The 24,851-nt window shown below is 38.8% G+C and overlaps 1 protein-coding gene across 5 annotated transcripts; it reads left to right on the top strand.

Annotated features, from left to right (window-relative positions):
* Nucleotides 1–3,478: 3,478 nt before the first annotated feature.
* aff3 (AF4/FMR2 family, member 3) lies at nucleotides 3,479–24,536 on the top strand. Of its 5 annotated transcripts, none has more exons than XM_055214441.2 (19): nucleotides 3,479–3,604; nucleotides 3,897–4,121; nucleotides 7,448–7,525; nucleotides 7,647–7,680; nucleotides 10,221–10,278; nucleotides 10,836–10,887; nucleotides 14,225–14,262; nucleotides 14,578–14,770; nucleotides 16,054–18,060; nucleotides 18,386–18,495; nucleotides 18,836–18,995; nucleotides 19,248–19,381; nucleotides 19,475–19,538; nucleotides 19,696–19,832; nucleotides 21,174–21,245; nucleotides 21,343–21,436; nucleotides 21,600–21,649; nucleotides 21,751–21,944; nucleotides 23,231–24,536. In XM_055214441.2, exons 2-19 carry the CDS (start codon nucleotides 4,116–4,118, stop codon nucleotides 23,350–23,352), a joined length of 3,603 nt encoding a protein of 1,200 aa, XP_055070416.2. In that variant the 5' UTR covers nucleotides 3,479–3,604; nucleotides 3,897–4,115; the 3' UTR covers nucleotides 23,353–24,536. The 5 variants fall into 5 exon arrangements, with proteins under 5 accessions (XP_055070416.2, XP_055070414.2, XP_055070418.2 ...); XM_055214439.2 differs by having other exon boundaries at nucleotides 3,897–4,174; XM_055214443.2 differs by lacking the exons at nucleotides 3,479–3,604; nucleotides 3,897–4,121 and adding an exon at nucleotides 4,342–5,077.
* Nucleotides 24,537–24,851: the final 315 nt, after the last annotated feature.

Genomic DNA, 24,851 nt, shown 5'->3' with positions numbered 1-24,851 from the left:
TCACTGTTTATGATCAACTGAACTGTGTGCCATAAGATAATCTGCTGTCGTGCTGTGTATTTGTGTCTTATAAAGGGTTAGAAAGCCGTTTGGTTAGATGCTATTACGAGCACATGATACAATGAGATGTTTACACCCTCACAAAAACAACCATTGTTTTACTATAAATGAAGCAACAACAACAAAAAAAAGGTTACTAGTGTTAAACTATGGTTAAGGCATGTTTGATTGTGTGAAGGAGATGCAAGATAATTTACAATTTTATCATTTTTAAACAGGTTGTGTTGAATTAAACTAGTGCAGTTTTTAAGCTGTCCGCAGGGTGGCAGCCTATTCCCAATTAACCCACATAACAAATATTGTAGTACATTTTAGTATTTACTATAGTAAAATATTTCTAGATATTTTTTGGACCTTAGTAAATATTAAAATATACTACAGATTTTTAGTTAGAGTATTGTCATTTTTTTCCATTTACACATTTGACAGATGCTTTTACCCAAAGCAACTTACACAGTATTACTAGGTATACATATTTTATCAATATGTGTGTTCCCTGGGTTCGAACCCATGACCTTTTGCACTGCTAGCACAATTCTCTACCACTGAGCTATACAGGAATAATGTCATGTAATGTCATGTTAATAATGTATAATGTCATGTCTTAATAATATACATTAACAAGGTGCAATAATAACTACACTACCACTGTAAATTATAGTTTACTATAGTAATTAAATACTAATTAAATACTTTTTAATCATTAGTCTATCCTTTCATGTTATATCACTTTTCAAATAACATAAAGCGTATGTTGCCATGTGTAGCTGGCAAAAACTATAGACCGTTTCTTCGGGCGCACGTGCGGCGACGTGATAAGCGCCTGGTCCGAACTTTACTTCCGGTTTCTGTTTGTTTAATAGTCTGATTAGTTGCTGTAACTGAACTCTTAAACAAATACCTTGTCGAAAATAACAAATGTTTTGGGTTCCTATGTAATCTACGAGTTGTTTATTTTGCTCGTTATATAAATAAACTACTTTTAAAGGACTTTGTAGTTATGTATGTTATGTTGTTATGTTCGCAGAGTTTACCGGAAGTTACGTGATGACCACGAAAGCCGCGTGTTTATGTTGTTACTGTCTATAGGATGAGATATTCATTGTACCACTTTACTGGTGTATGTTTAGTACAGTGTCAAAATATTGATAAGCAAACTAAACTGTTTGGTAATGGCGCTCATATCAAGTATAATCTAACTTAGCATTTTAGGAGTGTGATGGAATTGAAACATGAATATCTCAGTCATTTTGAATAAACACAATAAAACATCACTTGTCCTTCCTACCGTACACTTTACCTCTCACCTTTTCTCCCTTCTGGCTTGCTACCTAGAGGAATCTGAGTTCCCAGTGGGTCACCATGGATACCGGTAGAGGTTCAGGACCTGTCTCCAGAGTCGATGGAGGAGAGAACCAACCCCACTGTGGCTGGAAGGGAGAAACATCATGTCTTAACAGGCCTGCCAAGGGACTACCCACAATCCCCCAGACCCAACATCACTGGTAGCTGTAACAAAGGATGCCCGTGCTATGATTTCCATTTTCGAGATGACCCCTTTCCCTTTTAAATATTGTAAACCATTTTTGTTGAGTGTCATCAATGCTTTTGCCCTTTGGATTATATACTCTGTGTTTATGTGTCTGTGTGTGAAAAGGCACAAAACTAAAGGCTGTGCATGTTTATTGACATCAATTATTTTATGACACTTGTCTCCTTATTTATCAGTATGCATTTGCTGCATACACTTCCTTGCTTCCTTTTTGGTTAGAGATAATAACTCTGCTGCTCATGATAATAATGTACCTGCAAAAAAAAACACCCAGCTACACATTCATGGTTGATTAAACCCTCAACCATAAACATATCCTTTTCCCATGCATCTCTTGTTTTCCTTTTACTCTAAAGTGTTGCTTGTACAACTCACATTAGATTTAAATCAGCTACACAGATTTGTTTTAGTCAGATTGTGTCCCTTCATTGGGGTCGATTATTCTCATGCACAACCTCTCTCATGCAATGCTTGCTTGTTCTCAGTTTCAATCTTTTTCTTCCTCCAGGTGTGGATCTCTACATATGGGTGAGTAATGACTGAGACTGAGAGGTCATAGGCAGCACATGTTGTGTGTGAGTAATGAAACCACAGTGAGACAGACAATCAGCAGCACATCTGGGGCCGTCCTGTCACCAATACACACAGACCAAGTGTGCATCTGTTTCTAACCAAACTGAAGATCCACATATAGTATATTGGGTTGGCTTATAGGTGTGGTATTACTTTGGCTTGTGACTTGATTTGCACCATGTCTGCTATGAACATGAATGATACCTCAAAGCACTAAAAGCAATTCAATTACGATTTTCAGCTGGCAGGCGATAAATCAGATAAAGAGGATTTGCATCAAAGGAGGTACTCAAGCCACAATATCAAGACTTTTGTGACCTTGGCCAATAAATAACACTGTGGCAACTGCATGACAATGTCTTGGCTTTGTGGTAGTGTGAACAGGCAAGTATCACATGAAATGTAAACATTTAGCTTAACCTATGCTATAGAAAAAGATTTTGAGACATTTTACCATAGCTGGAAGAAACACTGTAAAACTTTTTATTGTATATATGCGGTAACTCACTGGCAATTTGTTTACCAGTGAGTTACTGTAAATGCCCTATTACAGTACCATAACTGTACATGTTTTTACAGTATGCTGGCTTTACCGCAGTTCCATTTTGCACTATAATACCCTTACTGTAACCGTGTCGTGTCCGTAACACTACCACAGAGTCACTTGATGAAAGTTACTCGCTACACTCCTCAAGTAGCCTCTTTTGTCACTTTTCCGACACTCAGAGGGGTGAAATCTTGGCGTCAATAGTGTTTTGAGGTCAAATTCAAATCCGACGGTCAAGCATTTTTCATTATCCCTTTCTTGTTTCTATCTACAATTCTCAATAAATTATTTACACTGCTGAAAAACAATTCACATTTTGAAATTTGCTTCACTGCTAAAAGCATAACAAATAAAATTTCATTTCATAGATATATTTTATTTTCCATTTTATATTCTTTATAAGTATTTTTTATAACACTATTTTATTTAACTACAGTAGCACTACTGCTGTTCTTTTACAGCAGTCTACCGCAAATTCAAAACATACAATAAATCACTGTAAATTAAACGTTAATACCCATAATGCAATGCATATTACAGTAATGAACTGGAAAAGAAAATTATGGTATTACTGGGCATTTTGTGGTAAGTAACTGTAGAAATTACAGTTAAGTCTAACAGTGAAGGGCTCATAGAATGCCACACAGAACAGATTCTCATTTTATTGATTTTACCATACATTCATAAAAAAATAATTCAGTCTGTTCATTCACATTTGTGTTTTTTCATTCTTGTGGTTGAATCAGTGATCTAGGGAAATCTCCAGCTACACCCCGGGAAGTGTGCAGGGTTAGCTCTTCCTCTTTCTGCACAAAATTAACACATTTAAAACTCCTACGATGTAAATGGAAATTACTTCCCACCTCTTCCAGGTATGTAATAGTTTCCGGCACTCCACCCTCCCTTTTCTTCAGAGATGTAAGCCTATTTTAGTGGTTAAGTTGTTAAGATGAGTGTATCAGGCAGACAAAATGAATTCACAAATGTAAGAAAAACCTGAATAGATAGATAGATAGATAGATAGATAGATAGATAGATAGATAGATAGATAGATAGATAGATAGATAGATAGATAGATAGATAGATAGATAGATATTCTCAGATGAATTCATGTCTCAGCTTCTCATGTACTGTTTATCTCCTCCCTTCTTGCTTACGCACAAGTGTCTCTACGAGCATCTTCGTTCATCCCCGTCAGAGCTCTCTGACGCGATACGGTGACAACACCGACCCGTCGGTACACTCACCCTCCGCCCATCGCGTGCTTCCACAGAAACACCGACTGTGCGATGCGTGACCTGTTGACGCTCGGTGCGCAGTGCTGCGCTTCTGTACCTGCCACAATGGACAACTGAACATCCAACATCAACATGCCTACGGTTTATGGAAGTAAGGGCAAACTTGCGAGTATTTGTATTTGTATGCTTCAGTACGCATCCCAGGTTAGTGACATTTAAAATGTAATGCTGTGGTTCGTTTGTTTGTTATTTATTTACCGACTAAAACTGTGACTAATAAATAGAGATTTTGTGTAATCTGAGAGTAGCTATATTTTCATGTCAGCTTGTAAATGGTGAAATGAAACAACTATGCTCCAACTGGATATGTTAAAAATATAAAGAATACAATAATAGTTAAATCAACTCTGTTTATAAGATTCACGTGCTGTCGTTTACACAGACAGCTATACTTTTAAAAAAGGTGGTACATGGGTTCTTCTCAGCAGTGGTAATAAAAAACCCGTAACATTTTAGTTAAAGAAGCATTTCTTTCGTCTTTTATAATCTGTACTTTTTTCGCTACTCAAAACCTGTGCAAAAGAAAGATTCAGTGGATGTTAAAGTTCTTACATGAACCTTTATTTGTAAGATTGTAGCCTACTCTGAGGTGTGATGCTTTCTGGTTTTGGCAGTTAAACTGTTTTCCGGTGAGAATACCTTTGAGCACAAGTTTGGTGTTTTCGGTTTTGCAGTGCGGCGCGCGCGCAGCTTTGATTAGGTGGTTCAAAATATTCAAATTCAAAATTTCAAAACTAGACTTCCTCTTCTGTCACACTGAAGAGTTTCTTCACTCGGCGAAGACGATTATTCGCCTCTGTTGTTGTTACATCATTTTTTTGTCGCTGCGCCTTAGCATCTCGCTTTGGACTTATCCACAGAGACCCAATGGCATCAAGGGATTTTGCGCGCTTTATGACTGACGCTCGCTTGTAATAATATTTATTGAGGCATTTGTGTCAGGGAAAATAATTAAAAACAACCTGGGAAGACGAGAAGAAAAGCTCAAATGCGCATCTTATGGTCACTCAGGGGTGTTGCCTGGAGCACAGAGAGGACCAGTTTTAAGTGAGTAGGTTAAATACGGTCAGTAAAGCTGGTGAAGTTTGGGAAATCTCTCTAACATGCACACTCATTCATATTTTTACTCATGCAAACATTGGCTTTCCAGATGACTCATTCTCTCAGTCATTCTGGTGATGACTGTCAAACAGGTGCTTGGAGGTGCACATGCTCAGAGTTGCAATGCAATAGGAAAGCATTTTTGAAAAGTATGCATATTGTCTCACACCTGTGTTTGAGAGATTTTGGAGAGGCATATGTGTATTTTAGTTGTGCATGTGTGCAGACAACCACAATGGCACTTAAATCACCTGCAGACATCGATGACAGCTGTGCAGTATTTATTTAACTAAAGTGCTTATATGCAGTTACGGTGCTCTATTTATGTGTCACAAATATTGATGGCTATAATGACTGGATTGCTTAGATATTAAACATATCACACTTTCTAATGCATAAATATTAGAAAGTAAGCATAAAAAGTAAGCATTGCACTTATCCTTAAATTGTAAGTTAATATTGTAAAATCATTGGAGAATTGTATTTATTTATATGCATGTTTTTTAGATTTGAGAAGAATTCAGCTTAGAAACAATTATTGTTTATGAAATGTTTAGCTACAATAATTTGTTTAGATGTTTTGGTTTGGATATATTTACAACTTCTTGGTGTTTTTGTAATTTTGGTATGTAGCGGATTGTTTATAGGGGTTTTTTTGGAGGTAAACTTTTCAAATCGGTGGTTTTCGTTAGCAGTTCTCCTCCTAATCGGTTTTAAATAATGTGTATAAAAGAATTATACAAAAAAGGTATATGCATGAGGGTTTAAGGTAAAGTGTATTTTAGGTTCTTTTATTGTAAAGTTTCTCATTGCACTTAAGGAAGAGGGTGCCCACCCAAAATAATTAGGTATTGGGCCCCGTGATTTTTAGCAATGGCCATGCATGTAAAAAAATATAGTTTCTCAATGAATATGTCCAACAAAAACTATGTGTATCAATTTTCTAAATAATTAATAGCAAAAGTTTTTTATTTGTGTATCTCAGTCCAGTGTCACATTTTTCATATCCGCCTGTTACTATGAGCCTAAACTCCGTAGCACATGCACAGATGTGCAAAACTTCTTGTTGTGGTCTTAAATATAGAGCAAGTGTCTTTACAAGCATGAGTCATCTTGCTTCCTCACTCCCCCATTGACACATGAAAAACATTCTTCACACTATATTTTGGTAAGAAGAGAGGCTTATCGTACACATTGCTTTGTTTGTGTCAACTTTAACCCCTTAAAGTGAGTATGATATTAGGATAAACACTAACATGTATTGACAGGTGTTGTGAAAGCATCTGACGAGTGTGCAGATAGAGACAAGTGACAGAGATAGAGAGTCAACATAAGCAGTGGAAGGTTCACCTGGGAAGCCTTGTTGTTGGAGAGAGAGAGATGAGTCCTTAGTGACTGAAGCAGCGAGAGAGATAATGAAGCAGGTGGATGAGTGGAAAAGGGGAGGAGCTTTGCTCTGGTGTTTTGAGAGTGATATAGCTACAGGGTAGGAAGAATGACTTTTGAGAATTAAGCCATATTTTTATAAGCAGTTAAATAAACATAATATTTTAAATGACACTCTTCATGGCAGAGAGACATAAAAGTGTATATTCTTTTGCTGAACTCAAACATTTGCTTCTTCGCAAAGAATACATATAATACTCATTGCTTTCATATCTCTAAGAAATGTAATCGTTTGTATGCATTTATTTATTGCTTGTAATTAGATCCATTTGTATTCCATTTGCAACACATTCACTGTACATCTGTTTTCCTGACAACTATCTCTGTAGATAACTCATGACCTTTTCTGCTTCCTGTTCGGTGCCATACACAAACATGCTTTTACAAAAACAGCCACAGGCACATTACACAATATGTTCATTTAATCACACACATTATTAGAAATGCCAGCACTTCCACAATTCCATGCTGTACGTGCTTCTTGAAATGATGGTCCTGAACTCTCCTGCAAAGTTCACTTAATGGTTTTAAAGAGTCTCTTTCATAACCTAGGATCAAAATGAAACTAGAATTTATACTTCTGCTAAACTTAATGCATTATGAATAACAACCAGAGTACAATTGCAATTATGTAATGTATCTATAGCACACATATAGCTTAAGTCAATTTAGCTGATAGCTCTCTCTGAACCCACTGCAAAGCCTCACACAAGCCAGTGGATAGATACCCATTAGGGAAGGCAATTACACATATATCATAAGACATCCCCTGTCTGTGCACCTCACACTAAAAGAACAAACATTCCAAGCAGTTTTCCGAACGTTTAAATCACTTACAATTTTACCCTTTGTCCTCTCATCTTTCTTCAGGATATGACCCAGTCCTGGCCTTACCAGCAGCCCCCAGGGGAGGGGGGTACTCAACATTTCCTGTACTCACACTCAAAGGTACAAGCACTGATCATAATATACTGCAGGCGAGCACGGTAAATTCAGCAATATATTGTGCAATACAGCTCCCGCACTGTTTGTGAGACTGACTCAGGTTTATTCTTTTTGTTTGTCACAGGAGGAAAAACAGTCCAATTTACGACACAGACATGGTAAACATCCTACTCTGATGTACAGACCTGAGCCTTGTGTTTGAAGCTGTTAAAGGGATAGTTCACCCAAAAATGAAAATAATGTCATTAATGACTCACCCTCATGTTGTACCAAACTCGTAAGACCTCCGTTAATTTTCGGAAAAACAGTTTAAGATGTTTTATATTTAGTCCGAGAGCTTGATGACCCTTCATTGAAAATCTAAGTACGGTATACCGTCCATGTCCAGAAAGATAATAAAAACTAGGGATGCACGATCTTGATTTTTATGGCAGGGTTTTTATACTGATTTTCTTAACAAGCAAATTGCCCGATTCCGATCCGATTTCCTTTTTTTTCTTATCAAGCAACAAACAAGAAAGAATGAAAGTATACATAAACAATATGTTTATTTGGTATTTAACAGGCTAAACTTGGTTTTGGCTATCAATAACTGTAACCATCTAAAATTAACAGCAGTAACTGTGCAGTAGGATACGTTCAATACAAACATAAGTGGTTAAATAAGACCATGACATGGATGGTTGAGTGAGGGTTGATGGTCTTGCCTGTTTTGCATTATCAACACACTTTTGATACTTATTGTGTTCTATCGGGTGATGAACTTAAATGTCTGACCAAGTTTGTTGTGGCGAATGCAGGGCTCTCAGGTTTTATTTAAAAGTTTGGAGTGAGATAACATCTGTTAGGGGAGAGGCCCCTCTGCCCCACCAAATTCTCAAGTTTTTGCTAGCAGTTCAATGTTACCTTTATTCATAACTGACCAGCACAAATATAAATTATGACAATTGATAAGTCTGATAAAAGACAGACAAATTTATCCAAATGAAATAAATTGCTCTACATATTAAAAAATACAAAATGTATCAAAATTAAAATGAAATCTGTATTATATATATAGGATTGCAGCACTTGCCATCAGCGTGTATTTTAAGCTGTGTTTAAGAGAGATAAAGTTACATGTTCAGTACATGGCAATAATAATGAAATACATCTCTGGTGCTTTCATTAATTTCAGGAAGCCTCTACGTTAGTTTCGGGTAAGCTAAAGCTTCTGATTGCAAAGCAGTTGGGGAGTTTTTTAATAAATCAAGCATAATTTAACACGTATTTGGCTATATTCAAGAAACCTGCGTTATTTACAGCATTTATCAGATCTTGCTCTTCTAACTTTCACTCTGTGCGTGCACGCGCCGCGCATCCAAGTGATTGACAGCACGAGAAAAACTCGAGACAGCTAAACTCGACAGATAACTTCCCTGCGCCTCGTCCATTAATTGTATATAGCAGGAAAAGTTATCAGTCTCTTAGAAATACAAGGTGTGGGTGTTTAAACTGACTGAAATGCGTGTATCTCACAGTGAATGTGTGAGACTTAAGAGCCCTGTGAATGTACTGTTGTTCCTCCGCGATTAACTTGTCTTTACAGACATTGCAGCTTGCAATCTTAATGTCCTGCGCACAGATTTCGAAATGCTTTTACACAAAAGACATGTTTGCGAATGATAAAAATGTAGTCTGTGAAAAATCGGCCGAAAAAAGACAAAAACCGGTGCATCCCAAATAAAAACATCATCAAAGTAGTCCATGTGACATCAGTGGGTCAGTTAGAATGTGTTAAAGCACATTTTGATCCAAAAATAACAAAAATGACAACTTTATTCAGCATTGTCTTCTCTTCTGCGTCTGTTGTGAAGCACATGTGCGAGACTAAAGTCACGTGACTGCAGTGACGCGGATGACGTATGACATGGCTGACGTGTTATGTGGTGCGCCCCAGCTGTTTTTTTTTGCCCCTGGGCTTCGTTTACAGTCTGAGGGAGATGCACGCTGTAAATTTGAAAAAAATAAAACTTTGCAAACATGTCTGAGGATCAGTCATGTGACTTTAGTCTCGCACATGCGCTTCACAACAGACGCGGAAGAGAAGACAATGCTGGACAGTCATGGACAGTATAACGTTTATAGATTTTCAATGAAGGGTCAACAAGCTCTTGGACTAAAAAATAAAACATCTTAAACTGTGTTCCGAAGATGAACGGAGGTCTTATGAGTTTGGAACGACATGAGGGTGAGTCATTAATGACATTATTTTCATTTTTGAGTGAACTATTTCTTTAATGTGTGCGAATATCATTTTGTTTTAAACATACGTCCTTAAATTCTAGTTACAATTCTTTAGCATGTTCACTATCCCAATTCAAATTAAATTCAAATTTAAGGCTGCTGTATGGCATTTATTTTGTAATTAATACTAAATAATAAATAATAATAATTGTTTTTATAAATAATTGTAAATTAAATGAGCCCCCTGTCTGTCAGTGGTTAGCCAAAGAGGCCACCCCAAACCTGTGTCATTGGTTGAGCCAGTGTTCCTCTGGCTTGGTCTACACGGTCAGAAAAAAATGGTCCCTAGCTGTCACTGGGGGAGTACCCTTTAAAGAAGTACACATTTGCACCTATAGAGTTCATATTAGTACCTCAGAGGTACATATTGGTACTATAGAGTGCATATTAATGATAATGTTTTCTGTTATAGTGAGGGACGGTGTCTCTATGAGGATCCCCTCACGTCCACTCGTGGCCCCTCACAAATCGTAAGTAAAATGCACACCACCTGATCTGTCCACAGTAACAAGCACCAGGTTGTGTCTGAACTGCTAACCTCTAACTGTGAGCTTTATTATACCATAAACCATTAACTTTATCACATTTATTGTTGAACATTTATACATATTAGTGAGTTTAATTAGTTGGGGGTGTCTGGGATTTATTTCCCATTTTGGGGCCAACTGCTGTTTAAAACTGACTTCATACTGCTGTTTAAAACTGTGTTCATACAAACTTCACTGACCTCATAAACTTTGCTGAGTTAGTATCTAATTACAGAGTGGGTTAACACTGCCCAAGAGGGTCCTGCAACGCACTCCCATCAAAAAACAGCACTGTTCAACGCTGAGGCGCTGCTTTTATGAGTGTGTTTTCTTTGAAGCTTGTAATGTGATACAATGTCATACGGCTAGACTGTTTATTACAAACTCACATATAAACAAACAGATGGCCTTCAGATTGACAGGCTGGATTAATCTGCTGTGACGTGGGGTTGTGTTTGCTGACCCCCCTCTTTTCTATTTTTCTGTCGTTTCTATACCAGCATGCTCGCTGATGACCTGAAGCTCAGCAGTGACGAGGACGACAGGGACGAGGTAGGAAATGGGAGAAATTGCAATGATGATCGAATGGAAGGCCCGTCTTACAGTTTAAAGAGCATATTACTTTTTTGATAGGGTTTACACATAAATTGAAGAAGCCTGAAATATGTGACCCTGGACCACAAAACCAGTCATACCAGGCACAGATGACTTTGTAGCAATAGCTATTTATCAAAATACCCTTATGGTTTTGTTGTCCAGGGTCATAGTTTAACTGTGTATAGAGTTTAACGATATACAGCTAAATATATGGTACTGCAGATTATATTACCAATATGAAACAATCTTGTCAAACATTTCTGCAAGTTTTGGTCTTATCTCATTTAGGTAGATAGGATATGTACCCCAGCTGTCACTAGGTCTTCTGTACCCTTTTAAAATGTACAGCTTTGCATCAAGAGTTCATTTTAGTACCTTAAAAAAAACATATGAACATCTCAAAGTCACATATTGCTAGCAAATGTACATATGAAGAGTTTAGTGGCGGCTCGTGACTGCTCTTCCGAGGATGCGCTAATTCAAAATAAGTGTTCGGATTGTCACGTGTAGTTCCCTCTTCGAAAATATGTGTCCTGTGTGTGGAGAGATCCTGTGTGCACCACGTGTTTTGTCAAAAAAAGTGCCTGCTTCACAAACATCAAAACCATTTATGATGAAAGAGACGCTCACGTTCCCTAAATACACGCAAGACACTCCCTTAACAGTAAACTCTGATCACGCATGAGATTGTGCGAGTATCTGGCAAACACGAGCGTCTCTTTTCAAGTTCAAGGCAGCAGGCACTTATTTTGGCATGACACGTGATGCACACACGATCTCTCAAAGCGCAGAACACATATTTTGAAATGACGAACCACACTCATGACAAGCTACATACATGTTGTGACGAATTTCGCATCGTGCGCTTCAAAAAAGTCGTCACCAGCCGCCACTGGAAGAGTTTGGTTCCAAAACGCGATACATGCCTTTTTTATAGTTACCACCAAAATCAGTATTGTATCAGGTCAGTATTAAAAAGTAAATTCTTTATTTTTACGCAAAATCCGATATCCGCTGTGTTATTCTAAAATAATACATTTGATGGCATTGATAAACCTGTGGTGGTTTTCTGTGGCGGGTAAGAAACTTAAGCCAATCGAGCGACAGAAAAATGCCGGCCGTTGCTTGTCCTCACACGACAGCATCAAGCTTCTGTCATGCTAACACTTTGACCCCAGGTGATCTTATGAAAAACTTTCCATTATTTTACTCAAAGTCAACAAAAATTGAGCAGGACCAAATTTTTTTACAGCTGATCGCTGTCAAAAAAGTTCAGCGACGACGTCCCAAGGATGACAGCAGCAATGACAGTCTTCTTAATATGACAAAGTTAGTGTTTAATGCCATTAATGTTTTTTTTTTTTAATCAGTGTATACCACTAGTCAACTAAATGAATATAACATGCCAACGATAAATGCGCATTTATATATTGATTCAATAGATTTATAGCATTTTGGAAAAAAATTTGAACAAAATAATCAGTTTTTATAATAGATCTTTGAAAATCAAATTATGGATTTAAATTTTTAATGTTATTATAACCTGAAGATGCTATGTGATAGTTTGTAACAGAAAGTAGTGGTTTTCATCTTGTCACTTTCTTGGTATAGAAAACACGTTTTTGCCGAAATTAGTCCAATTGGATTTATTGCATTTTGGAACCAAACTCTTCATATATCTGTACCTAATGGAACATATTAGGACATTTTTAAAGGGTACATTTTGACCATTTTATCTAACAGTGTAAATACTGTTGAACAGATTCCCCCATTTAAGTTACCAAGATGGCTGCTCACACATCCAAATACACAAAACACATTCCAGCTCATATGTTCATGTATAACAACATGCATACACAGTGGCACAGTCTCCTGTGACACGTCTGTTATCATACATGTCTCATTGCAGACCTTGCAAGGCCACTTTGTGCTGATATCCTCATACATGTTATACTCGAATGTTAAATTGTTCAAGACATTTCTGCAATTATTTTAACACCAGCCTGAACATAAAGACTAAAATAAACTTTGCTAAGTTAGTCTCTTTGTTTTATTAAGCGTATGAGAAATCTCTTATTGACCTAAGCTGTTATTCCATTCAGGACTGTATTTATTTTTCTTTTATTTCTTTGTTTAGTAAGGCCCAATCCCATTTCTCTGTCTACCCCTTAGTTTTGGACATTCACGTAAATGTGCACAACTAAGTGGTAGGGGTAAGGGGAAGAGGTAAGACATAGAAATGGGATTGGGCCTAAGTCTTTTTTCTTGCATTTATTTATAATCTGTGTTATAATGAGTCTTTTCACTTTAATGTATACTTCATGTATAGATTAGTATGAAAAGTATACCTTCTGTACATACTTTATGTAATGTATACTCTACCACCACCATGACAAAACTAAGGCAGCACAGAAACTTCATTATCTGTTGATTCTCATGCACAGCTGGCAGGAAAAAAATGGTCAAAAAACGTACCCTGTCTGTGACCCTTTAAAAAAGTTCTAAAATGTACCATTAGCTACAGATATGCATACATTTGTTATCAATATGTACCTTTGGGATACTAATATGTGACCCTGGACCACAAAACCAGTCATAAGTGTCATGAGTTTAATTTGGCCGAGATAGAATCTGGTGCAAAAATATCAAAATACTGAGAAAATTGCCTTTAAAGTTGTTAAATTTCAATCCTAAGCAATACATATTATTAATGATTAATACATTTTTGGTATATTTACAGTAGGAATTGTACAAAATATCTTCATGGGACACATATCATTTTGACACATACAATGGATTGGCTATTGCTACGAATATACGCGTGCTACGCGTACAAATCATGTACCTCTGAGGTACTACTCTTTAAGTTTTGTAAAAGATCCCATCCCAGAAACAGCTAGAGACATTTTTTCTGACAGTGTACAAAACTAAAAGCCTAACACCTATTCTAATCTTTAACACTTAATTTGCAGCACTGATATTTCTTGTTTTTATTTCAGTTTTAGTTTTGTTTTTGTCTCTGATCTGTAATGATAGTGTTCATCCGAACTGTTAAATTGAGAACACTTGTGTGTGCATGTATCCCACACCCTATCTCAACCCAATACTCCTGGTTTATGAGTCATAACAGGCTCTGAGTCATTAAAGACACAGCTCGTGACCTTTCCAGCTTACTGCTAGACTGTGCTGTGATCAATGTTCCTTTTTGCTTTGGTAAAGATGCCAATAATGACCATGCAGTTGAAAAGTTTGAGTTTTAAAGGTCCTTTATGTATTCTGATCTATCAAACAGGGAAGTGAGCAAACAACATCTTGGGCGGATAATGAGCGGTAAGTTTGTGCGTTGTGATGTCTTCTTTATATGTTTGTAATTGAATGAGGTATCAATATGTTGTAACACTGGTGCCTGTGTGTAATACATATCGAAGAGGTCAGAATATGTGGAATGTGACAGCTGGATGACAAACCGGTCCATGTTTCTTTTGGCTATTCAACATGTTCAACCTCACACATGCACCACTCAAGTATTTTGTCAGTGTTCAGTCTATGTATTTGTTTGGTTATTTAGAATAAGTTTATATATTGTGTGTGAGACTTGGAAGCTAAATATTGTACATTGTTTGCGTGTGTATTATTGATTGACAGCTTGTCAGGCCAGCAGCAGCGCGCACGCACACATGGCGGACGGGTGAGACATTCTAGCTCAGGGTCTTCGGGATCAGACTCCTCTAGTGAGTGGGAAAGCAGCCCACGCAGGGGATCACGCAGCCCAAGCCCAGAAACGCTCACCCAGTATGGGTCACCATCCCAACAGCAGAAACTAAACTGTAGCACAGAGGTAAACAGGTTTTCACACTAATATTTTATTGTGGCATGCTATCTGCAATTTATTATTACCCTCAGTCTTTTTCTGAGCGGAAGAGGTAAAAGGGAATGGTGGGGGTGGAGAGAGAGGAATGTGGAAGGGGGCCACAGGATTGTAGCCCCCTGAGACTTTGAATCTTGGTGTCATGTCAACATGTGGTGCACCAGATGACTAAATAGATAGGAAGTGCTTTATGTACCCATTTACCCAATGCAATTAATGTCCACATGAATTTCGGCACAGAATGCAGAACAAAGCGCAGCACTGAACTGTAAAAAGTGGTATTGTGCAATTGTTACCACAACAATCTATTTTTCTTGTTCTAACCATTTGTTTATTTTTGTTAATCTGAATAAGTTTAAGATAAAGCTTTTTATTACTTGACAGATCTGAAAAACCTGCTCATGAAAGATCTTCTCATGTTGCGGTATTGTTTTGGTATGAAGTATGTGGCTGTAAGGGTAAAGGTTTTCTTTGGGGTTGTTAAGAACTTTACAAGAGTCAGAGGGAGGGACTGAATACTGCAGTAATTTAGGGCTGCACCAGCATATGAATGAAGGTGTCTGTGTGACATTGCTGGCTCTATTACTGAACATGCCATCTATTTGGAACCTGTGGAGATGGGAGGGAACACCATGTGTTTTTCATCTACGTGTAGCCATGCAGCGTCTCTGAGGAACGGCTTGGAAACGCCACACGGTTCCAGGTGGAGGGGGGGATTGAAGGGAGGGGCAGTGGGAAAGGGCACAAGAGATGCAGTGTATTAGCCGGAGAGAGAGAAAGGGGAAGGGGGAATGTTTGAGTGCAGGAGTAAAAGTTTAATTTAGCTCTGGTCAGCTATCGGAGGAGAGTAAGGAAAGCACAGTCTGTCCTGGAGCTTACTGTACTATTATGTGAGTATTACTTCAGATATTCTATACTGTCTAAATTGTTTTCTTTAGCATTCAGGTCTGTAGTAGTATAAAGCTGCAGGTAAAACAGGAATTTTTATGGTGAAAGTGTGAAGAATGGGTTTGTTAAAGTTTATTGAGTCTTTCCTTCTGACACACTATCCTGTTTACATAACTGCTACTTACACATATTTTATTTATTAATGCCTTTTCATTGATGATTGTTGTTCTGTGGTTATCCTTTATGGCATATTTCCTCTACTATAACAAATTTATATTTTTAAAGTTTAACAGGATCTAAAAAATGTAACCAATTGAAACTTTTTTCTCAATGTTACTTACTTAATGTCATTTACTTCTGCATAGACGGAGAGTCCACCAACCACACAGTGGCAGCTGGACAGGTGGCTTGAGAAAGTCCCTAAAAAACTGACTGACCACGACCCTGGAGGAGGACATCGCCGGGGATCAAAATCTGACAGTGGCCGAGGACCATCACCAGGAAAGTACTGGAGCAGAGACTCGGAGTCAAGACGGGATTACAGTCCATGTGAAAGTCCTGTCCCTAGTCCAAAATTTGACTATAGCCCCAGAAACAGTCCTCGTGCCAGCCCTGAATATAGTCCTTGCCCCAGTCCCGGAAATAGCCTTGTGCCAAGCCCAGTGCCAAGTGTGTGCCCAAGTCCAGGAGAGAGCTTTAGAGGTAGTCGAAGTCCAAGTCCTTTACCACTGCATCCTCCCAGAAGCCCCAGTCCAAGTCTTTCATCCACCGCAATACCTACCCAAGATTGTTTAACATACCCTCAGGATCGGCCTACTCAGCCTGAAAGTCCCAGGCACATTGCACGACCAACTGTTGCCTCCAATACACCGCATCGTCCCAAAGTCAGGCCATGGGTGCCTTCGGACCATAACACTGACCAGAGAAAGGAGTCTAGAACCAAAGACTCTAGATCCAGAGACACTAGACCTGCTCCTCCCCAAGAACATCATTCCAAACACAGCTTAACAAATAAGTCACACAAAGACCTCCGACACAAGCCTGAAGCCAAAGGTTCTGAATCCATAGCCAAGCAAAGGATTAACCCAGCTTCAAACCCAATACCTAAGCATCAATCTAACTCTAGACCAAGCCCAAAACCACCTAAGCACTTAACTGACCATAGTATTGAACATAATCACAGAACAAGAGAACCTACAGGAGTATCAATCCGGTCAACTTCCAAATCAGGGCATTCATCCCATTTCAACACTTCAAAGAGCTCTGATCGTGGTCCCACATCGAAATCCAGAGACTCGTCCAGAAACGACGTGAACAGTCGATCCAGCCACAGCTCCAACTCTAAGTCTAAACCTTTCTGTGATACCAAGCAATCCAGTTTTAAACCAAGCTCTCAACAAAGTTCCAGCCCAAAGCCCAAGGTTAAACTCGGGGACACACCAGTTCCCAGAACTGGGCATTCACAAAAAGAGTCAAACCCAAGAGAGAGGGAGCGGGAGGTGGACAACCGAGGTAAAGCCCAGGGAGTGACCCTGGTGCCAACCGGCAAAGAGCAGAGACACAGGAGACTGGCGGAAGAGCAGCTAACAAGGCGCTGTTGGGTTCGGAGTTCTGAGGAAGAGGAAGACGACGAAGACAGGAGAAGAGAGGAAGGGGAACGAGAAAGGAAAAGGAGAAGGAGGAGGGAGCATGAAGCTGAATGGCAGCCGGTGCAGCCAAAGCAAAGACCTCATACAAATAGCCAGCATCAACCTTCACAGGAAAGCAACGGACTGAACCTTGAGGAGCAGAGGAGGAAGAAGAGAAGGCTGAGTAATGAGGACATTTCTACACGTTCTCATGTACTAGACTCCAGTCCATCTCCTCCACTGTCTCCACCCTCCCCTACTCCTGTCATCCAGCCCAAACATTCATCATCTTCCTCATCCTCATCTTCCTCATCTTCTTCGTCATCTTCCTCTGATTCAGAATCAGAGTCTAGTCCTCCACGAAATGTTGCCAAAGTCCCTGCAGATTCAACATCAAGCCAAAAGAGGCACAACAAACAGAGCACAGGTACTAGTGGTCACTCCAACAAGTCAAGCTTAAGCACCCCAGAGACAGATAAGCGAGGTCGGGGCAGGCACAAACTCTACACCCTGGTTCCTTTCGGCCGTTCTGAACATTCCCCGACCATCTCGCATCGAGGCCTAAGAAATCTGGTCGTGAGAATAGACCTCTCGCTTCTGGCCAGAGTACCTGATACAAATGAGATTCCAGAGAAACAGTCCTCATCTTCATCTTTATCATCAGGAAAAACAAAAGAAAAGACATCAATGAGACATCTGCACCATTCAGAGCAACTGCCTGGCGATGGCAGAAGTAAAAGAAAAGTGAGAGAAACATTTAATGTTATGGTGTAAATATGATTTTGCTACAGTATGTAAGATGTGTTGCTGGGTCAACATCTTCTGTTGGTAACACAGTCCTATCCCTAAAATCAGAGATAAATGAGGGGTTGATACGCATGGTACATAAGCCCCAACCCTCGTCCTAAACATAATCTTAACCAATCCAATCCAGCCTATCCTTGAAATCTGATAAGCTAATTGGGATCTTGATCCAGGAACATTACCTGCTTGGTAAAATCGCCTTTACGGTGTATAGATATATGTATTTTTTGTACATTTGTACATTTTTGGTGTTTTGCTGTATCAGGCAGATAAAGGAGAAGCTCAGAGGGACAATAAGAGAATTCATACAGAAAAGCTTCCTGTCACAGTCAACAGAGAGACTGAAGAAACTTGCTCTGACATCAAACAAAATGGGTATATTAAGACTTTGTTTGCTATGAGTAACTTTTGTTTATTTTATTGTGTAGTGCTTTTGTGCATATACTGTTTAGGCAAAGTTAAATTAACCATTTCTAATATTTTTCTAAGAAAGTATCTTATTTTTACAATGCAAGATTTATCTTCTAGTCATGCTGTTCTGCAGTGCTGCTTTGGCACATTAAAGGGCATCAGTGGGAAAAAAAACCTGTTGGTTACAATAATAACACAAAAACATGTAAAAGGTCAATTAATCGATTTTCAACTAGGACTTTATCTGATGTTAACTGTATGGTGTGTGCTCTTTGGATGATACTCTTTATTCCTGTGTATGCAGATGTCAGGAAGATTATTTTTACTCCAAGAGGCCTTTGTCCCCCTTATCTCCTCCATCTGACCTAGTAGAGCGCTCAAAGCCCTCAGTGAAACCTCAGCATACTGAAAAGTACCACACACCTTTAGAGAAAGACAGAGATTCAACAACACAGAAAATACAGGTACGTAAAATAACACACATCAAAGCAGTTTTTCCTCTTTTTAACCACTGGAATAATGGGGCCAGTTGTGGCTTAATGGTAATCTGGAGGTCACCAGTTTGATTCTCATGGCCAGCAGGTTGCGATTGAGGTTCCTAATTGCCCTCAGATAGCTGCTCACTGCTCCGGGTGCATGTGTTTAAATTTAAAGTTGGTCTATATCATACTTGACAAATCAGGTCACTTTTATGTAAAAAGACTAATGCATTACAGGTCCAAAAAATGCAGCCCAAGGTAGAGAAGGAGTGTGTTGGGCTTTCAGGACATCCACAGCATCTCTCTGGATCCCGAGTTCCTCCTACAAACCTGCCTCTGCACTACAGAGGAACTGTACCTATCAGTGAAGTGTAAGTTTAAAGTTGATTCTTTTTCATTTGAACAATGCTTTAGATTACAATATTGAATTTTGATATATACATTTTTTCTTCTTCTCGCAATAGCTCTCATCATGCTGAGTACTACATGCATGAGGCCAAAAGGTTGAAACATCGAGCAGATGCTATGGTGTGACATCACTGCGAACATACACCTTACAAACTGCATGTTGCCAGTAGACATAAATTTATTGTTATTTAAGGACCCAGTGTACTGTATAGTCTATTGGTATTTTTACATCTGCTCTTTTCTCTTTTATTCCTTGCTAATATCTGCCTCTTCTAAGGTGGATAAGTTAGGAAAAGCTGTAAATTATGTGGACGCTGCTTTGTCCTTTATGGAGTGTGGGAAAGCAATGGAAGAGGGACCACTTGAATCCAAGTCTCCTTACGCCATGTATGCTGAAACTGTGGAGCTCATCAGGTGTTTAAAAACTTTGGTTTTTATTTACATTTATTCATATGGCAGACAGTAATTTATAACAAAGTCCCTTTAGGTAAGTCGCACCACTAGGTGGCCATGCTTGCAACATCTCCCGGCAGTTATTTCAGTCATGCGAGACTAAAGTCGTATCTACTTAAAGGAATATTCCATTTTCTTGGGGGAGAGGTCCGGATGGTTTGCTCACCACCATGTCATCCAAAATGTTGATGTCTTCCTGTGTTTAGTCGAGAGGGAATTGTGTTTTTTGAGGAGAACATTGCAGGATTTTTCTCGTTTTGATGGACTTTAATAGACACCAACAATTGACACTTGGCTCAACACGTAGCGTTTTTTTCAGCGGAGTTTCAAAGGACTATGGACGATCCCAAACGAGGCATAAGGGTCTTATTTAGCAAGACGATTGTCATTTTTGACAAGAAAGGTGACACATACACTTTTGAAGCACAACTTCTCGTCTAGATCCGGTCCAGCGCGACCTAACGTAAATGCGTAGTGACGTAGGGAGGTCACGTGTTACATATATAAAACGCACATTTGCTGACCATTGTAAACAATAAACTGACACAAAGACATTAATTCGTATCAGTTGACATGCAACAACGTAGGAACGGTCCTCTTTCAACACACTTGTAAACACTGGGGGGGAATTTCGCGTTCGTCCTCTGTGACCTCTTGACGTCATGACGTATTGCGTGGGGTCACGCTGGCGCATCAGGACCGGATCTAGACGAGAAGTTGTGCTTTAAAAGAGTATATTTGTTATTTTTATTGTCAAAAATGACAATCGTTTTGCTAGATAAGACCCTTGTGCCTCGTTTGTGATTGTTTGTATTCCTTTGAGGCTCTGTTGAGAAAAGCTGTTGAGTGTTGAGTTGAGTGTTAGGTGTTGGGCTCTATTAAAGTCCATTAAAATGAGAAAAATCCTGCAGTGTTTTCCTCAAAAAACATAATTTCTTCTCGACTGAACAAAGAAAGACATCAACATTTTGGATGACATGGTGGTGAGTGGGTTGTCTGGATTTTTCTTTTAAGAAAATTGAATATTCCTTTAAATGGGGAAATACAAGATATCTCTAAAATCATGTACTAAAATCACAATTAAGCAACACATTTCTGACCAACAATTAAACCTGTGGCCGGTTGCATAAACAGTTAAGATTAGTCTTAGAAGTTTTTTCTGGTTTGATTCAGTAAGACTGATTAGCCCTAACTAATTGCTAGTTGGTCAGACTAGTTCTTAAGACATAGTCTTAATTTAGTAGATCTAGTTGTATTTAATATTTTATTGTATTGATTATTTATGTTCTCTGTAATGGTTAGGTATGCAATGAGACTTAAAAGTCATGCAGGTCCTGGAGCCAGTCAGGAGGACAAACAGCTTGCTGTACTATGGTAAATGCAACACTGCGCATTTCGGATCATTTTGACTGGTTGCTGCATCTTGTTTAAAGTCTCTTGATGAAAGACACGTTTTATTTCTGGGTTTTAGTTTCCGCTGTCTTGCACTCCTTTATTGGCAAATGTTTAGACTCAAGAAGGACAACGCTTTAAAATATTCTAAAGTCCTACTAGACTATTTTAAGGTATGTATGTTTGTTTGTTTGTTTGTTTGTGTAAGGGATTTGTAATATCACTGGAGAAAAAAACACATAAGACAGTTAAAATAATATCAAGCCAATACAGAACAAATTTGTGCTTTTTAAACAGTACCTGTATACATTTAGGCTGTTTATCTACTCTTTTTAGGGTTCTCCAAAAGCACCACACAAACCCCCTCCCTGGAACGATTCTGGAAAGTAGGTTTTAAGCTTGGACCTTAAATTCAAATATATTGCAGCTGTGAGTGACCTTTATGTTGTGCTTGAGTGTCAACACATCTGTATTTGTGCTTCTATAGGGGAGCTGTACCTCCTGCTTCTATTTGCTCTCTCAATATAATGGGATCTCATCCAGGCAGCTCACCCAGCAGTGTCATCAGCATTCCCCAGCGTATCCACCAGATGGCAGCAAACCACCTGAATATCACCAACAGCGTACTGTACAGTTATGAGTACTGGGAGGTGGCTGATACCCTTGCCAAGGAAAATAAAGGTAAGACCTCAGGGTTTTTACAAGATGAGATGCAGTGCTGTGTAGGAAAATGATGTGCTTTTCCTTTATCTCGTCAGTGCACTATTGTTTTTATTCTGTAAATGTTATTTTATAAGCCACTGTTTTAATGTATGAAATACACTCACCTAAAGGATTATTAGGAACACCTGTTCAATTTCTTATTAATGCAATTATCTAATCAACCAATCACATGGCAGTTGCTTCAATGCGTTTAGGGGTGTGGTCCTGGTCAAGACAATCTCCTGAACTCCAAACTGAATATCAATATGGGAAAGAAAGATGATTTAAGCAATTTTGAGCGTGGCATGGTTCTTGGTGCCAGACGGGCCAGTCTGAGTATTTAACAATCTGCTCAGTTACTGGAATTTTCACGCACAACCATTTCTAGGGTTTACAAAGAATGGTGTGAAAAGGGAAAAACATCCAGTATGCGTCAGTCCTGTGGGCAAAAATGGCTTGTTGATGCTAGAGGTCAGAGGAGAATGGGCCGACCAATTCAAGCTGATAGAAGAGCAACTTTGACTGAAATAACCACTCGTTACCACCGAGGTATGCAGCAAAGCATTTGTGAAGCCACAACACGCACAACCTTGAGGTGGATGGGCTACAACAGCAGAAGACCCCACCGGGTACCATTCATCTCCACTTCAAATATGAAAAAGAGGCTACAATTTGCACAAGCTCACCAAAATTGGACAGTTGAAGACTGGAAAATTTTGCCTGGTCTGATGAGTCTCGATTTCTGTTGAGACATTCAGATGGTAGAGTCAGAATTTGGCGTTAACAGAATGAGAACATGGATCCATCATGCCTTGTTACCGCTGTGCAGGTTGGTGGTGTTGTTGTTATGGTGTGGGGATGTTTTCTTGGCACACTTTAGGCCCCTTTGTGCCAATTGGGCATCATTTAAATGCCACGACCTACCTGAGCATTGTTTCTGACCATGTCCATCCCTTTATGACCACCATGTACCCATCCTCTGATGGCTACTTCCAGCAGGATAATGCACCATGTCACAAAGCTCAAATCATTTCAAATTGGTTTCTTGAACATGACAATGAGTTCTAAAGAATGATTTCAGCACCTTCTTGTATCAATGCCACGTAGAATTAAGGCAGGTCTGAAGGCGAAAGGGGGTCAAACACAGTATTAGTATGGTGTTCCTAATAATCCTTTAGGTGAGTGTAAATTATGTAATGGTAATTTTTCAATTAATTTATTCTTATATATACATGTAAATGAATTGTCTGTCTTTCTCTCACTAGAATTTTTTAACTATCTGAACACACTGACTGGACCTTTGACTCTGCACAGCAGCATGGCTCATATCGTCCAGTACACCAGGCAGGGGCTTCAGTGGATCCGTATCAGTGCTAATCTATCATAACACTGTAGCCGACACTCAAACATCCCACATCGCCCACATCAACAACGCCAAAATAACAAAACATTGTACAGTTATCTGAAGTCTGTGACCAACAGATCTGAATCAAGACTGCACTAAGTCATCTTTTCAAGACTGGGATTAAAAGTGGACATCCATGGCTTTCCTCACCTACTGGGAACCATGGCCGGCCGCTTTGAATGGCCAAGGATTGCCCAAGAGTCCAGATGATTGGCGTGTAAAGCAACCAATCATGGTCCACATTGTGCCGCGTCATGTTTAGGGGCAGGGAGATGTCGGCACAATAACAGACCAGTGTGCAACTGTCATTTACCATCGAACAATAGCAAACACGTTAAAATATTTCTTTTAGATTCCACAAACTGCTTCAAGCAAAACTCTTGGATGTCTTTAAAAGACTTTACGCTGTGAACCTTGCATACTTCGATCAGATGGATTTGTGTTTTTTCCAAATGGACCGTTACAAAACGCGACACACATGCCTCCCAAAAATCCTTTTATAATTTAACCAACCAGAGGACGACTTCGAAGCTGCTGAAGTGTTTCCAGTTAAATGTGCCGTGTGGATTACTAGACGTTCAGCCGATGGCCCGTGGGCATGACATCTGAGACTACACGCTACCAAGCATTAAATGTGATAAAATCCAAGATCACCATCATTTCATGTTTTGTTTAAACCAATCAAGACAGACAAAATGAAACTTCATCTTGGCCATCCAGTTCTTACTTGTTTTTCAATTTTTAATTTGCTGCAAGTTTTCTAAAAGAACTTTGCTGGCTAATTCTCGAAATGCTGCTTTTCCAAAATGTGCCACATTTTTATATAAGAAATAATAAAAATTCTTGTGTTTCTATGTTTTTAATGAGTCTTTTCAAATCAGTACATAGAGTATCTTTAAAACACTCTTGATGTGGCTGAAGTCCTTTGTACAATATGTCATGTAGATGTTATGGTGCTGTTTTTAGTCAGCAAAATGTCATGTACTCAGTCTATGCAAGACCATTTATGACGTTGTGAAGTTGTTGTAAAGCTTGTACTGTAAAAAAAACCCCAAAAGAACTTAATCAGGTTTTTTTTAATTAAAGTGTTTTTACAGTAGATTGTTGTAGTGTTTGTGATGTTGACAGTGATGAAGTTTGTGGTCTTTATAAATCACAGCAATCCATTATGATTTGTAGACCTTATTATTGAACTGCTGATGGAGATTTTAATTTGTTTTTACATTCAAGCAATCCACCATTAGCTACAGATAAACAGAGACGTCATGATGAATGAGCACATTTTTTATGATCGCTGTGAAGGTACATCCTTATACATCCTATTTATGTGTGATATTTACTTTAATCCTTATGTGGAATTATGGATCCTTAAAACCTTACTTAAAATTTCCAATGTATTATATTTTTTGCCAAAATGTTAATTGTTACTACAATAAATCTGTGGAGACAATGAACATGTCCATTTGCACGTGCATGACAGA

This window comes from Misgurnus anguillicaudatus, chromosome 17 (assembly GCF_027580225.2).
Source record: "Misgurnus anguillicaudatus chromosome 17, ASM2758022v2, whole genome shotgun sequence".
Classification (NCBI taxonomy): Eukaryota; Metazoa; Chordata; class Actinopteri; order Cypriniformes; family Cobitidae; genus Misgurnus; species Misgurnus anguillicaudatus.
The sequence above is the reverse complement of the archived record's forward strand: the minus strand, read 5'-3'. Positions and strand labels throughout refer to the sequence as shown.

Excerpts from the sequence above, each read along its gene's own strand:
- aff3 (XM_055214439.2), top strand. The coding sequence starts at position 4,103 with ATGCCTACGGTTTATGGAAGTAAGGGCAAACTTGCGAGTATTTGTATT. Across the intron at positions 21,437-21,599 it reads TCCTACTAGACTATTTTAAG|GGTTCTCCAAAAGCACCACA; the intron begins GTATGTATGTTT and ends TACTCTTTTTAG. Across the intron at positions 21,650-21,750 it reads CCCTGGAACGATTCTGGAAA|GGGAGCTGTACCTCCTGCTT; the intron begins GTAGGTTTTAAG and ends GTGCTTCTATAG.